This window comes from Strix uralensis, chromosome 8, assembly GCF_047716275.1.
Source record: "Strix uralensis isolate ZFMK-TIS-50842 chromosome 8, bStrUra1, whole genome shotgun sequence".
Lineage (NCBI taxonomy): Eukaryota > Metazoa > Chordata > Aves > Strigiformes > Strigidae > Strix > Strix uralensis.
Window position 1 is genome coordinate 7,295,444 of NC_133979.1, and position 16,245 is coordinate 7,311,688.

At 41.6% G+C, this 16,245-nt stretch overlaps 1 protein-coding gene across 2 annotated transcripts in view; it reads left to right on the forward strand.

Annotated features, from left to right (window-relative positions):
- The first annotated feature begins 220 nt into the window (after positions 1-220).
- The window catches only part of CC2D1B (coiled-coil and C2 domain containing 1B), a 35,303-nt gene continuing 19,278 nt past the window's right edge, over positions 221-16,245 (forward strand). For both annotated transcript variants that reach the window (XM_074876050.1, XM_074876051.1), the window contains exons 1-12: positions 221-303; positions 960-1,064; positions 4,093-4,234; positions 8,628-8,743; positions 9,612-9,731; positions 10,845-10,982; positions 12,985-13,258; positions 13,613-13,737; positions 13,888-13,963; positions 15,108-15,218; positions 15,548-15,678; positions 15,965-16,037. In XM_074876050.1, coding sequence (XP_074732151.1) covers positions 999-1,064; positions 4,093-4,234; positions 8,628-8,743; positions 9,612-9,731; positions 10,845-10,982; positions 12,985-13,258; positions 13,613-13,737; positions 13,888-13,963; positions 15,108-15,218; positions 15,548-15,678; positions 15,965-16,037 — 1,372 coding nt within the window. In that variant the 5' untranslated portion in view covers positions 221-303; positions 960-998. The remainder of the gene's footprint in view (positions 304-959; positions 1,065-4,092; positions 4,235-8,627; positions 8,744-9,611; positions 9,732-10,844; positions 10,983-12,984; positions 13,259-13,612; positions 13,738-13,887; positions 13,964-15,107; positions 15,219-15,547; positions 15,679-15,964; positions 16,038-16,245) is intronic.

A 16,245-nucleotide genomic window follows, 5' to 3' on the forward strand; every position in this document is an offset into this window, starting at 1 on the left:
GACCTGCTCCCCAAAACGCAGCAGTGAACGCCCTCTGTGAACACCCTCTGCAGAGCTGGAGCTGTGGGGGAGGCTCCAGCAGCGGCTCTTGCCGCGGGCTCCGCGCGGGAGCCGGGCCCTTTCCCGCCCGCGCCCGGGGCCCCGCCCTCCCCCGGGCCCTGCTGGCCCCGCCTCAGCGGCCAGTACCGCCCCCGCGCCCCTCCGCGCAGGCGCACTGCAGCCTTGGAGCGGCGGCCGAGGCGTCCCCGGGCCGGACGGGCGCAGCTTCGCCGGGCGCCTTCGCTTGGGCGGCGGGAGGCCGAGGTGAGCCGGGACCTGCCCGCCGCGGGCCGGCGCGTCGCGGTACCGCTCGCGGCCCCTCGGCGGGAGGCGGCGGTTATTTACACGCCGCTCAGCCTATCGCCTCCGCCGGCTCCTCCCTGCGCCGGGGCGGGGAGGGCTCCACAGGGGTTCGGGGCGGGCCGGCGCTGCCCCGCCCTCACGCGGCGCTGGGTCCGGCGGGGAGGGGGGTCCCGCTACCGTGCGAGCGGTCGTGCCTGTCCGCCCGGGCCGCGCGGGGGGGGGCGGGGAACGCCGGCTCTGAGTCCCCTCAGGCGGAGGGCGGGGTGCGGCCGGGCCGGGCCGGGCCGGGCTCCCGGAGGCTGTGGGGGAGGCGGCACTGACGGGCCCGGGCCCTGGGGAGCGTGGTAGGTGGTGTGCGCCCCCACGGCCCCCTGCTGGTGTGCGCCCCCACGGCCCCCTGCTGGTGTGCGCCCCCACGGCCCCCTGCTGGTGTGCGCCCCCACGGCCCCCTGCTGGTGTGCGCCCCCACGGCCCCCTGCTGGTGTTGCCCAGTGTTTGGGGGTGCTGGGAGCAGCTGCAGGTTTGTGCAGAGCCTGCTCTGGGCTGCCTGCCTTCGTCCCGTTTGCGGTGCGTTGAGGCAGGTGAGGATACTGACATGCCATTTCATGTGCTCTCAGTCCCTTAGAGACACGATCCTCTGAAATTCATGAACCAGCATGCTTGGCAGAAGACCTAAAAAAAGCCCTCAGGCAAAGGGCCAGGGAGCTGCAGTTGCAAAGCAGGTAAGGAAGGCAAAGGGCCAGGGAGATGTGGTTGCAAAGCAGGTAGGGAAACCTCCTACTGCTCTTCAGGGTAGTCTTGTTCAGACCTCGTGCTGCTGTTTTCCAGCTAGAATCTCTCAGGCGTTAATAAGATATTGCAGGACCATGAAAAAATTTAAATCGTGTGGTGCCAGTTTTCCTGCTTTCTCCTTTAGCACATTCTTCCTAAAGTAAATACCTGATATGCAGCAGTGGGGGTCTTTCAGGGAAGCCACAGTGATGTAATGCTGTAATCTTTGCATGAGGCTTCATGACTCATACTTATAGTAGTTTCCTACCCCAGCTATATTGAGGTTTAATAATAACTTCAGTAACTACATGGAGGTTTTTCTTATGCCTCTAAGAAAACTGAAATAAGACTAGAATATCAAATAAGAAGTTCAGGGGCACATATTGGAGAACATTAAGCTGTGACACCAGAGACCGTTAATTTTAATTTCTCTGTGTATAGTCAATTTTTGCAACAGAGAGACTGCTAACCCTCTTCTGTAGCTAAAAGTGAGCATAGATGTGTCCATGTGTTAGGTTTTTTTCATACTCTTTTTACATTTGGATGTAGTTTCAGAAACCTTGAGGAGAGAAATATCATTTAGTCATGGTTGGCAGGTGTAGGAAGTCAGGCAAGAGTGTCAAAATTAGAAATAGAGCCAAGGCAAAATTCTGGGTAGAATAGTGGAAGAAAACCAGGGTACAATTAGAGGTAAAGAATATGTCACAACCAGAATGGAACTTTAGAAACCTTTGAAGGTAGAATAGAGGTAAGTAATGTACAGAGGAGGAATAACTGATAAGAATATAGGGAAATATGAAAATAGATTGGAATAGGATATTAGAATAGAGAAAATGGCTAAGATACTTTCTTCTGGTGATTTCTTATGAACTAGCATTCTCATATTGGAAGGAGAATGGTTTAGTTAGAGGTCTGTAATGTCACCGTTGCTCTAATATAAAAGTTTGCATTTCTTAGTTGGACAGGTAGTATATCATTTATTTCACTTAAGGAAGGAGATAAAAAGAAGAAAATATCTTTCTCCTTTCAAAAAAAAGAAGCTGCACTCTAAAAAGATAAAAGAGTAAATAAAGTATCTGATTAACGTATTTTACTAATTTCTAATTCAGTACAGTTAATTATTTAGCCTGTCTTCAAAGTAGAGGATTGTTTCTTGAAACTCACTAATGGCTTGTTCACTTGCAAACTAACTCAGTTTAAGCTTGTTTTTGTGCTATGTAGTGTATCAACTGCAAGTTTTTGATAACCTTCTTTTCCTCTTTCAGTAAACATTTCTTTAGTACTATTAATTTCACTGGAAATGGGCCTTACTGAACAGATTGAGAGTCAGAGCTAGAACTGCTGGATTCTGTTCTTGACTTCATTCATTACTACACTTGCTTCACTGTCTACACTTGCAGTATAGTAATGAACAGATCACATGTGCTCCTGGTCCATTCTGCACATTGATAAAAGCTGTATGTATGTTCCACAGAACCTGAATCTTTAGATCACCATTATAAATACTTTCTAATTAAATCTTGTCCTGACCTTCTTTCCATTCTGTCCCAGACTGCAAATGTATTAGTTTTGTTTTACAGAATGGAGATGGATAAGGCAGAGGGGGGCTAACTGACCTGCCCAGTGCCTTGCAGAATGTCAAGAGCAGAATCAGGGCTAGTAAACAAATAGCTGCTGATTTTGAATAGTGTTCCTGGTCCTTGGAATTGGTGTTTCTCAGCTATGTTTCACATTATCCTTTGGGATTATAGAAGGGTTCAGAGGGACACAAAATATCTCAAGGCAGTAGCCACCAGCACCTCAATTCCTGCAGGGTTAAAAAAGAAAAAGTTGTAATTACTTATTCACCTAGTTTATAAACTGACAGGCGGCTTCAGCTTCTGGCAGCACTTCAGATGCTCGGAGGCAGGAGAAGACTGTTAACCCTTGTAATAATGACAATTGATTTTTATTCCTTTGCTTGAGAGAAGCTGAACTGCTGCCCACTTGGCCATGTGAAGACAAGTAAATCGACAGGGACTTGTGCTTTGAAAGAGTCTGACTAAAGCTACTCCACCTACCTCATAGGATGAATCTAATTCAGTTAATTCATGTTTATAAAAAAGCTTAGCGTACTTTGAATAAAAATGTTGTTATTTCTGGATCAGTTAGTATCTTAACCAGCAATATAAGAATCGTGATAAAATGGCATCCTAGAAGAATACCTTTTAGACTGCACCTCAGGGAGTTCTCTGATATGTATGTCCTTTAGCATGTTTTACAACAATTGAGTACTAACCCCAACTACTTTGCCAAATTCTGATTACTGTTATTAATAATATTACCTGAGATGCTGTCACTTAGCTGATGATCTGTTCCAGACAGTTGATTGTTTTCTCCAGTGCAGTGTAGGCATTGCTGGCTTTGTAATGGCTATGTTTCTCTTTGCGCGTGCATGCGCTTTCCGTGTGTTTATGATTTACAAAACTGGGGTAATGAGAAGTACAGAACAGTTCTGTATATGTAAATATAGGTTCTTCCAAGAGATAAGGGTGAAATCTCTGCCATGTACGCATATCAGACCTGTATTGTGTAAACGATGATTAAATATTTTTTAGCTTAGCTGTTACAGGAACTGCCCCGAACTTCCCTGATGATACCTGCTTCATGAGGCTCAGTATAACAGACATCATTTTATTTTTACCTTGTTATGTCAGACTATTAGATGGGCTTGATCTTAAAAAATCATTGATTGTGTAGCATTTTAGAGGGAGTATTTGTGTCTTGTTAAAAATTGTGTACCTTGTGTCAAGTACGGGTGCCTGATATGCATTGTTTTGGTAATAGAAGTGGTATGATAGTGGTGCTTTAAAAAAATTGAACAGAATCCAGAATGCATGAAAATGTTTAAATAATCCATGCAGTGGGATGGTTTTTGAGTGTCATCTCTGTTCTAACTGCAGTATTTTTATTTTTTTTTTAATTTTCCCTTGGCTCCAGCTGGGGCTGTTTGTAGATTTCAATCCTGAAGAGATGCTGCTGAGTGCAGAGGAAGGTGGGGATGATGGGGACCTAGAAGCAGAGCTTGCTGCTATCACAGGAGGAAAGGTGAAAGAAGGGAAATTGAAACCAAAAGGGAAAAGTAAGTTAAAATACCTGGATTTTATTTACTGACAACGTGAATAACTTATTAAAGATACCTATTTACAAATCAGATTTACCTAAAATGTTTTTTCATCACTGATAGAATCTGAAATTGCAACTACTCTTTCCATTACTTTGAAAGGTTTAAGTTGCTACTCCACAAAAAGGGTAAGAGGGTTTTTTGTCTATGCTCTTGCAGACATAGGGAAAAGTTATATGATGGCTAGCCAATGACTAAATTAAGACATGCTTGTTTAGCATACGAAGTCATAAAAAGGTGTAGTAGGTGTTAGATGAATTCAAAATGGAAATTGTGTTTCTTGGAGAGTGGGTTGTTTGTTGTTTGGTTGTTTTTCTGTTTTTGCTTAAAGACTGAATTTACTAAATGAGCATTATATTTTTCGTTACTTGGAGCCTGTAATCACAATTGAATATTCTTTTAAGAGGGAAATCTTGGAACTGATGGAATTACTGGGCGAATCCTGTAGCTTGTGTTATGCAGGAGGTTCAAGTGTCTCTTGGGATGGATTGTTACTGTTCTTAATATTTTAAGCATCCGTTAATTTTGTCTGATAGTGTTTGCATGCAGCTACGCAGCGTTTTACAGGATGGCTGTAATCTAGTATAAATCAAGGCTGCTGGTGAGAGGGGGAGCCTCTAGTGAGCACGCTCTGCCTCTAAGCTGGTATACATACGTGGGGAGCTGCAGGGTGAGCTGGTTCAGGAAACTGATCTATAAAAATAAACTTTGGTTGTGCTAGGTTTTCAGCTGAAGCAGTTCCTTGATCTGGTTTGCTACTTGACTGTTTCAGTGCTGCTGTGGCTGCAAGGGGGGGGTGGCAGCAGGTGGTTGAGGTGTGGAACAAGGAGAATGGGACCTACCTTTGCTCCAGGTGTGGGAGCAGATGCTGGAAAGAAAAGTTTATGCGACTACAGCCTTATTTGCAGCTCTACAGTAATTTGCCTGTAATGTTTGAAGGGGCATCACGCAGAGCAGCAGGGAAATGAGAAATGTTAAAATATTTAGAAAAAGTGACTGTCTAAACACTGTAATTGATGAGAGGCAGAGGAGGTGTTTGTATCTAAAACTGAATTATAAATCATTTCCACTCTCTGGATTTCAAGCTTGTAGTAAACCCTTAAAGCTCTAATAAATGTAATTGTGCTGATAAGCACAACAGCAGAACTTCTGCCGTTGGACGTAGGTTACTCATGGTTAAAACATGCAGGATAGTGTTCTGAGGATGAGTCTGTGTGCCAGGAGCTCTTGAATTGTTGTCAGCTTTTTCAAGTGCTGACTTCTCACCCTGATCATGTCACTTAATGTGTTTTTTCAGTCACTTTATTCATAAGAGGGAAATGAAACTTCAGTCAGTGCAAAATTAACATTTACTATGCCTTCTAAAGTTATGTGTTATGGCTCATTCAACTATTTTCCAAAATACTTTACAGCTATTCTGTTTTTCTGGTAGAATTGGGAGTATATAGATTAGAAGCTTGTGAAAGATGAACAACTGGACATCTGGCACTGGGGACTCATGAGACCTGGTACAGTGTAGTGGTGGGGATGTGGTGCAGGTTGGGGGCAGGTTGCAGGCAGCACCTGAAAAGGAGGAGGGTACAGTAAGGACAGGGGAGAAACAGATTCTGATTAGATAAGGACAGAAAAAAGGGACCCAGTACAACCCGTACTAGTGCTTGGTTCTTGACTGAGCACAAGGTGCAATAATTCACTCCTGGATTTAAATTCTGGAGCTCTGATGGGGGTGCGGGGGGAAGTGATCTCTCCTTCTAGCTTGGAGATGCAGACAGCAAAAGCTGTACTGTTGGGACATCGTAAGAACAGAGAGCTCTGCTATCTGTGGCTGGTAAATGCAGTTGGTCAGCCCGCTTGGATGTTTGAAATTGTAACCTCAACTTGCCATACTGGATTAGAGCTGAACCAACCATCCAAGGAGGCTCGATTGTTTTTTTTTGCCTCTAGTGGGGCTTCATGTAAGGAACACTCTCCCTTGAAGTACAGCCTTTGGATATGGCCTACTATTCTAGTTGCGGAGTTTTTCTAAGGATCAAATATGTGAACAACATGTTTGATATAGGTACTGAAGCACTGATATGGTAAATTAGACTATTTCAACAGAAACAGCTTTGTATTTGGGTTGTTAGCTGATTCAGCATTCAGGGGATGGATGGGATCCATTTTACATCCATTTAAATTGACTGTAAAGCTCTGTCCTGAAGATCTTTATTTTATTCAACATTTACTGACACTGATGAGTCACAGTCATATGTCTGCATAGGGAAGTATCAGAGGCATTTACGTGGACAGCTGGGATTTGTGTGCAAATAACTTCACCTTTAAGAGTGTATGGAGGAAGTTGATAGTTAAGGAAGATGTGCTTGGCACAGCATGAAATAGAAATAAGGTCTCAGAAAGGAGGAGTCAAATAGAGTTTTCATGGTGAAGACCAGAAGCTTGAAGAGAAATTGAAAGACAGAGTAGCCAGGAGAGATTTGAAAAAGGGGAAATCTCATGGGCATGAGACAATGTAGTTAGAGAGGCAGAAGAAACAGCACTTTTTCTGGTTTTCTATAGCAGTTCTCTGTGCCAGTGTTCTGCTGCTGCTTTTGGGCTCAGGACAAGTATGATGCCTTGATTTGGAGCATTCTCTTTTTGTATGCCAAGTGTGACTTTGCAGTGGTGTTTGATGCATAAAACAAGTAGTTTCTTGAGGTAGAAAGATTTTCTTGTCTTCCCTTCTAGCTGTCTTCAAACATACAGATAGTTTGCTGTGCCTCCTTGCTTATGTTAACAGCCAGTAGTTTGGCTTAAGGCTTGTGTTGTTCAGTATGTCTCTAAAATTGATGTTAATGTGCATCATCAGATTCAAAGGATAAATATGTACCTAGTTTAACATGACATGGATACAGGCATTCTTGTGCTTAACACTGTAGATTGAGAAAATGGACCAACTGTTGGAGTCTTAAGCGTGACATAGACCCTATACAAAACTCCAGTGATTTAGTTGTAGTTTGATTGGGAGCTCTTTGAGCTCAGCACTGTCTATGGTAAATGCCTTGAACTTTGTTCTGATTTATGGCTGTATGTGCTGTTGTAATACACACAGCAACATATTTTTGGCTTTGAAAGAAAATGTGAACAGAAGTTTTAGTGGCAGATGTGCTGGATGTTTAATGCAAGTATTTGCATCTCATGAATTTAACTGTTGGGCTAACTCGGTTATATCCATACATGCAGATCTTTGGGGACTAGAGTACTTTTAACTCAAATTAGTTCAACATGAGGGAGAGAAGAAGAGGGATGGAACTGGGAAAAAGAAATAGAATTTAGGGATGTATGGATGTGGACCACTTCTGTTCCATATGGAGTCAGAATTGATTCTGTCAATCAGGAGCTACACCAGGAGTGAATTACGTTTTGTTAGGGTAAACTCACATGAGACAAAGGATGCAGAACAGAAAGACCCGACAAGGATGCTGAGTCCAGGCCTTGTTAATGTGGACAATCAGGTCATAAATACCTTTTATAAATATCCAGCATCAGCCTAAAACTAGTTCAGATGTTTATTCGTATTGGGGACAGAGGCTCCAGTAATTCCCTTTCATGGATAGAAAATTGTAATCAGATTTACTCATCAACAGTTTATATTCATTTTCTCTTGTACCACCATTGGTTTTTATCTTAACTGAGGAATACAGTTTTGATGTAACATCTGAGAATAGTAGTATTCTCCAATTTTTCCTTGGAAAATTGAAGTCTTCCCTAACGACAAAGTTTCTGTTACTAGTTATTTGTGTAAATAATATCATAGAAGTACTTATCTGTATTTTAAATCAGTCTAAGAGCTTGATGTGATTCTAGTTATTTTTTCCTGAAGCAGTTGTTTCATTCAGTCCTACTTGTTGTTCCTACACAGTCTTAAATGTCATTACTGTGCAAACCTACCACAGTATCTTTCTCTTTTGTGTCCATGCTTTCTGAGCACTGTTGTATCCCACCATACCTGCTAGTCTATCACAGTGCTTATGGTTTTGCCGTTCAAGCTTCTTGTATTAGTAAACAGATGTTATTTCTCCCTGAGATCTAATTTCTCAGCTAGGTTATTGGATGCAGTCCTTGGCTTATTGCCTGCCTTGACAGTCACTCTCAGAAACACTAGTATTGCTTTGTTCCTGGATGTTCACTTCCCCAGTCTTTGGCCTTTATCCATGAATATACTCTCATTTACCTATGACACTATCTGAAGAAGAGGAAGCAAGAGGAGAAGTCACTGCTCTCTTTCAGCTGGTAGCAACGCTTTTAGAATTTATATCCAGTGACTGCGTAACCTTTACTTAGGGTTTGTGGCTCTCCTTGTTTCTTTTTACAGCTCCTCTGCCCATGGATCATATTGAAAAGATGGCTGCAGAGTGTATGAAGGACCTGAATGAAGATGAGGAAGAAGAAGCAGATGATGAAGACTTGGAGAAAGATACAGACCTGTTGGTATGCATAACTTTGTTAGCAAAATCTTTTAGTAAGGGTTGGACTAGGTAATCTTCAAGGTCTTTTCCAACCTGGATGATTCTGTGATTCTGTGATAGTAAGTCTTTGTTTATTTATTTGGGGTTTTTTTAAATGGAACTGCATTTAGCAAAAATGTCTGTTACCTTTGAGATGAGAAGCTAAAATATTGAAAAAGTGTTCCATTAGATATAAGGCTTTGCAGGATCCAACCCCCTGCACACCAGAGTAAGAGAGTTTCCTACCTAACATACGTATGTGTGAGGTTCTTAGAGAAGTGGGGGGAACAGCAGAAATCCTATTCCATCTCAGCTGGTGAAATACAACCAGGGACATTCTCCTTAAAGTGATGTCTGTCACCATTTTCCTACTGCTTCGAGTAGTGCTTGACCTGAGAGAGTATCTCCCAAGAAATTCTTTGTCATTTCAGTGAGTGATCTAGGGTTTAGGAAAGAAATGTTAAGCAGTGTTTTTGACTGCTATTGTTAATAGATGCTTTTTTTGAAATTTCAAATTTGGGTTTGAATAGTCTTTGTAAAACTACTTCTCTGAACTCCAGCTTCAGGTATTTAACCACAAACTTGTGTGGTGATCCTGGAGCTGCAGTGTGGCTTTTGAGTGGTGTCCGGCTTCCTGTTGTTGTGAAGACAAGTGGAACCAGTTTCTTTTTTTTTTTTTTTTTTTTTTAAAAAAAAAAAAAAAAAGACCAAATAGAAGATGTTTAGACTCTCTATTTGGGTTCAAGGTCCATCCAGAGGTTTTGGAGCTTGAGACTTGGTTTTATGTTTGTCTTTTGAGGAAATAGAAAATTTTGAGGAAAAGCCTTTTGTTGGCTTTACTTTTACTTTAGGCAGAATTGCAAGAAGTTCTGGCGGTGGAAGGTGAGACAGGAAGCTGTGAGGATGAAACGATAGCAATGGAGCCATCCACAGCTGAACCAGAAAATGAGCAACCTGAACTACAACCACAGGTAGGAAAGAGCTTCATGTTCCTGACAGTTTTGCTGAATCACTGTTGTCATGCAGCTGATACGAGGGTGATGAGCAAGGATTTAGAGAGGCCTTCTTGTCCTCCAAGGAAGGAAAAACTACACTGCTGCTGTTTTCTCTGTGGAAACCAGTGCTGTATTGATATAGGTTGATTTTTTTGTTTTGTTCAGAGGATGATTTTTAATGTTAGCATACAATTGAGGATGTAAACAGTTGGAATCAAGCATGTCTTGTCCCTCATTATACATAGGAGCATGCCAACTGCAGCTCAGGCTTCCACAGTTTGTATCTTCCCCCTCAGAGTATTGAGCAGCGTGCCGAAATTGTAAGACTTGTTATAACTCAACATCTTTAACATCTTTGTGGAATTTTGCTCAGTAGCATTAGCTCTCAGCTTAATTTGTCAATTCTCATGCAGTTAAATCCTTTATTCAGTTACTGCCATGTTTCTGTTGTGTGCTACAGATTCCAGGGCCCTTGTGCATTGGGCCCATTAATAAATGGTTCTGAGAGCGTTTCTATAGAGATAATGGTAGTAATTACATCAGTAGCCATCTGAAAGGTCTCTGTAGCTGTGGAGTGTTTGTAAGTAGCTGCTCATAACTTTTCTTAGGCTGCTTTTGTCACCGAACTAATTCCAGGCTGTAGGAGGAGGAAAAATATCTTGTAGTAAAACCAAGTAGAAGAAGCCTGGAAGGGAGTAAACTAGCATGTTTTAAAAATAAGAAAAGAAAAAGTCAAGCTTTTGTGCCAAAATACCTCTTCACACCCTCTGTTGTGTGGTGTTTGAGAGACTTCACTGTTCTCTTCACCTACTCCCTAACCACATGGCTCCAATTACCGTGTGACTGTGAGTTTTGTAAATGTCTCCACCCATTCTTCTCTATTACGCCTTTGAGAGAAAGCCCAGAGGTGGATCCAGGGACCGTTAGCGTAGTACAAGTCCTCCTCTGTTTTACAGACCATTTCGTCCTTGCGCTCTTGATTAACGGGAGCGTATGTAGAAGAGGAGTATTTGTTTTTCAGTGCTGTCGGAAAACTCATATAGTTGGATGAAGTAAGTTTTCTTGATTTGTTTTATTATTTTTTCTGAGACCACCTCACTTCCTGCTGTTACCAGTGAGCTGCAACAGACAATAGAGAAGAGAATTGCTAGCTATAGGACAGCAATTTCTAACGCAAAGGAGTCAGGTGAGAGTGCCAAAATACGACGATACGAAAGAGGCCTTAAGGTAAGTTGGGTTCATCAGGTATGCAAATGAGGGGGAGGCAAAGACAGTTCTCTAAAGTGTAGTTCAGAGTTTTTCCAGATGTGTGAGTTTGTCAAAAGGGGAGAGAAATTCTAATATGATGCCTTGAGTTACTTTAAAAACATTTCTTGTTATTTACTACTGATCTGATGTAGCAAATACACAGATAGAGTGTGACTTCAAATGCCTTTTGTTCATCAGCTTTGTTTCTGTTCAGTGTGACTAGTGGTAGCTAGTGGCAGGGTTTGTGGTAAATGCTGATGTTAAACCCACCCGTCTAGATCTGAATTTAAACTGTGATGATTGTTCAATGTTACCTTAAAGCAAAGTTTAGGAGCTTTCCTAGCACATACACCTTCCAGTTCATCTCTGATGCCTTCCCTTAGATGCTAACCTTCCACTCAGTTCTGTGAGACAAAGGAAGGTGATACCTTTTCCTGAGTGTGTTGGCTGTGCTTGAAAATGAATAGAACAGGATTTTTCATTAAGGCAATTAAAAATTGCAGCAAGGAGTGGTTTCTTCAGCTTTGCATCTTTTCAGCCAGGTGGCGTGCTTGTAGTTAGTTGGCAGTGCTTGTGATTACTGCTGTACAGAGTGCCTTTATTTTCCTGTTTGCTTTCATCTGGTCTCCTGCATCACCTCAAACAGCAGCCAGGTCTGTCTTGTTGAGCAAAGCTTTATAGCTCAGCACTGTCCACTGAGGGAAGAATGTAATGTCTCGGTACCTACCAGGTGTCTTAGGGTACAAAGGGAACAACTGAGACCAAACCCAGGGGAAGAAGTGCACAGGAAAGGAGATGTCCACTGCCTGCTAGCTCTGAAAGGAATGTACATGAAACCACCTGACCTTCCAGAGAGCATGAGGGATAGGCAAACCAGCTTATTTCATCCAATAACAAAGTTTAGTGTGCTGTTTGCTACTTCCTTTATTTTTCAATGTAGGAAGTTTCCTTGTGCCTAAGCAGTGTAACTAAGGATAATAGAGTAGATCTCACTTCATAGCTCACAGTTCCTTAATTAGCAAAATGACATGCCAACAAATGGTGTAGAGTTATCTCTTGTACTTAGTTCTTGGAACTGTGAACTTTAATCTCAAGTGTTTTAATTCCATTTTCAGTCGCTCTGTCATCCCACACATGGAGAAGAGAGAGCTGTGTGTGGGTTGCTGTACTGGTCTGAACCCCAATCTCAATTCAGTCAGTCCAAAGTATCTCTGCCACTGTTGCTTAACAGGTCAAACAATGTCATGGCTGACCAAAAATAGCAGTGATTCTGATACTGATGAGATTTTGTTGTCTTTCTGTGCCTCCATTTCAGTTTCTGTGAAAGGTGAAAGAAGTAAAACTTTTGTTTTGGCTTAAAAGTACATGGTGGTCTTTTGTCTGAACCTTAAGTTAAAAAAACAAATAAATAGGAAGGTAATATTTGTGGTGGAGGAAGCGTTTTGAAAAAAAAGACCAGTTAACCCATGTTACAGATGGTGAGAGCTTCTTGCCATAGGTCACCAGCTGAAGCTCCATTTCATTAGTACTTAATGGCTTTTTTCATTGCACAAAATAGGTATGCAGACTCCTTCCTTCCCTGAATCCACGTAGTCAGTGACATTTCAGACTAGGGTATTTTATTTTGTTTTAAAGACATGAAATCTGTGTACAGTTGGCATAAATGGCTTCCTTGGTGACTTTCTGTGACAAAGCTGAGTGAACCACAGCAGCTATCCAGTAATTCTAGGTGTTGAAGTACTTGCAGTTATGTAGTTTGAGTCACAAGTCCTTTGCATTGTGTTGCTCTGATAATTGGATTCCTTTCACTAGCGCCAAAGTTGGCCTTGCAGAAAAGTAGGAAGCTAAAGGGCAGCAGTCTGTAGTGGTGTGCGTAATAGATCTCATCATGTATAAGGGAATGAATTTGTGTTTAGTGATTTTATGCCAGTAGCATGTTTGATGAAAATGCCTATTGACTTTGCTGTTCCATCTCTGCCAGACACTGGAAACCATGCTGGCTGCAGTGAAGAAAGGCAGAAAAATCAATGAGGAAGAAATGCCACCGCCTGTTGCAACAGGAAAAAGTTCTTCTCCCTTATCTCAAGCCACGGGAGTGGAGCTAGAGAATTCAGGAGATACAGTCAGTGTCCTACCAGAGAATAAAGCTGAGTCTGCTGCAGATGATGAGCAGAAGACCTCTCGTGAGCCAGTGCAGCATCTGGAATCAGAGTCTCTACAGGGTCATGCTGCTTCTAGTCCTACGGTGGAAACAGGTACCATGATCTGAGAGGATAAGCAGTTGCAACACTATTTTAATGCTACATCTTTCTTCATACTTGTATTGTGTTGCAAAGCACTGCTTATGTTGGAACTTCTCTGCTGAATGTTTCAGGTAGAGTTGTCAGTGGAATGCTGAATTTTGGCAGTGGAATCAGTTACTGTTATAGAGCTCTTATATGCACTGTATCAGTATCTTTCACTTAACTTTTTCTGTGCCTTAGTTTCTCCTTCAGTATTGTGACGTGGAATTCCAAGTTTTAAAAGAGTTTTGAGATATTGGATAGATGGACAAGGGATGCACATCTTGCATGCTCTGTGTAAGTCTCAGCCTTGTTTCCTTCTCACAGATCTCCAGAATAGCAGCACACGAGCAATACTACTTATGAGGCAGAAAGAGTATAAATTAGCAGCTCTAAAAGCCAAGCAGCAAGGGGACCTGGAGAAAGCAAAGGAATACATGAAGGCAGGGAAGGTATGCACACAAGAAATCCTGAACACTAAACATACCCTATACTGTACCCACATGCATTGAGTGTCCAATATTCATTGTGGCAGCTAAGTCTTGGATGTACTAGCATAAATCTTCTGGTTGTTTGGTTTTTTTTTTTTTTTCCTGCATTAGAAATTTAATGTGGTCTTGGAAGCTTTGGACAGTGGGCAGCTGATAGACCTCCAGAATATGCCTCCATCTCCTCAGGGTAAGGTTCGTCTTGCACAAACCCTTTTAGAAGTCTATCTGTGCTGTAATGGAATGATTCTGCTTTTGATTGCAAAACTGTAAGAAGAATTGAAGATCACTTAGGTCTGAGGCTTACTGCATATTCAAATTCCACTCAAGACCAATGAAGAAAAATGAGGTATCATTATTTATATTGAAGTTACCCTCTCTGAATTACAAGTTCAAGTAGGTATTGATGTCTAATATTCCTATTTTTATAACTTTAGATAATAGCAGCCAGTATTTGAAAAGGAAGGGAAGGAAGGGTAATGGCACTTTCTTAAAGTTTACTGCAATATTTGATGATGTTACATGTTTCTGTAGCTCATAATGTTCAGTTTAAGAGATTAACAAACAGGTTGCAGTGCAGTAAAGTCTAAATCTTAAAGCAAGTTACCAATGTTAAAGTTACTTTGATCCCTGTGAGAGAGGTTTTTTTTGATAGATCCAGTATCACCACTGATAATTAATATTTGGTTTATGTAATTCAGTGTTTTAAACCATTTACTTTAGTAGATTATTTTATTATAAGAAACTAAACCACAGATTATTTTATTTCAATAAATCATGAGATTTATGACTCCTTAATTTCTAAACTGATCACCAAATGGCATTAGAGAGAAACTTCACTCATGATATAATCTTGCCTTAAAAAGTGCAAGATTTTTGCGGCAGATATTTTTGTAGTTTTCTGAAATAACCACTGTTACACAATGCCAGAAACTTGGGTGTCTGAATAGATGGCTTCCCTTTTTCAGCACATCTTTTGTTACTAGGATATTTTAGTCAATTAGAAGTCTTGTTCGCTCTTTCCATCTGCCAAGCTACCAAGTTATATTTTGGGGAGAGAATTCTTAGAATACTTGAACTGATTTTACTTTTTTTTTTTCTTTTCCCTCAAGCAGCACTAACCTAAATTAAATCAGCATTTGAGGTTTTCTATTATAAAGCATTTTCTCTGAATAATGGGAACCTTAGACTTATCTAGCCATATAGATATTGTTTTGAAACCAAAAAATTTTCAGGAAGATGATGTGATCAAATTCATGGTTTTCTGAGTAACATGGGTTGAGTTGCTGTTTGTGGAACACGCTGTGAAACTTTCTGCTTTCCTTGCTTTGCAGATCTGGAAAACCTAGGAAACGTACAAGATGCATCCAAGCAAAAGGTACCAGCTCCAGTGGGAAGTTCCCAGGATCCTACAACACCTGAACCTCGGACTCAAGAAGCTTCAGGTAGGACTTTTGGATTTCTCTAGCAAGGCATAAAAATAGCATGTCTGGAAGGCAGTTTAAGGTCTGCCCTGTCCCACTGAACTACAGCAGGATTGAGTAAACCTAGCTAACGTTACTGAATATTGTTTGCTGCTGATCCCATCTGTACTTTTGTTCTGGATCAGTAATGGAAGTAAAAGTTAATAACTTTCTTTAGAAGCATTGTATTTGTAATAAGACTTTGCAGTGGTGTTTTTGTCCCTGCAGAAGGTAAGGAAGGGGAGGAAAAAGGCAGCTCATATGTTTTGAAATCTGAATCATACGGCATTTCATTGTCTTTCTTACTTAAGCTTCCCTGCAGCAGCCAAAAACGGTGCTGGAAGCGTTGCAGCAAAGGCTTGAGAAGTACAAGTCGGCAGCAGCACAGGCTAAAGCGAGTGGTGATGATCGGAAAGGCAGGATGCACGAGAGGATAGCCAAGGTAAAACGAAAGTGTAGTAAGCTGCTTGCATCCAGCAAAGCCATTGAATTAGTTTTCTTGCTGAAGACTTTTTAAAGGCTGAAATAATGTGTGTATTGTCCGTCTGTTTGAAAAAGAGCTTCAATAGGGAAGCTGTAAAGAATTTGGAGGAAGGAAGAAGTAGAGACAATGCACGTAGTGTAGCAAAATGCTGTGTATTCTGCGATATTTATGCTGGTTAAATACAGATGATTGCTAATTTATAGTCAACTCCATTTTATGTCTTACTGAGTGCCTTTGATTACAGCAATACCAGGATGCCATAAGAGCCCATAAAACAGGGAGAAAAGTGAATTTTTCTGAGCTACCTGTTCCTCCTGGTAAGTGTGATTATGAAATGTCCTAATACCAACTTTTGTATATCTGCTGGGCTCTAAAGGAGGTGTGCAGATATTGCTGCCTCGTCCTATGGAACAGCAGCTCCTTTTTCTGAGTGAGTAGGCTGGCCTTGCTGTTTGACGGTATTGTGAAACTGCCTACTAATATGCTCCCAAGCTTTCGTACTGGTGAATATTCCTGACTATTGAC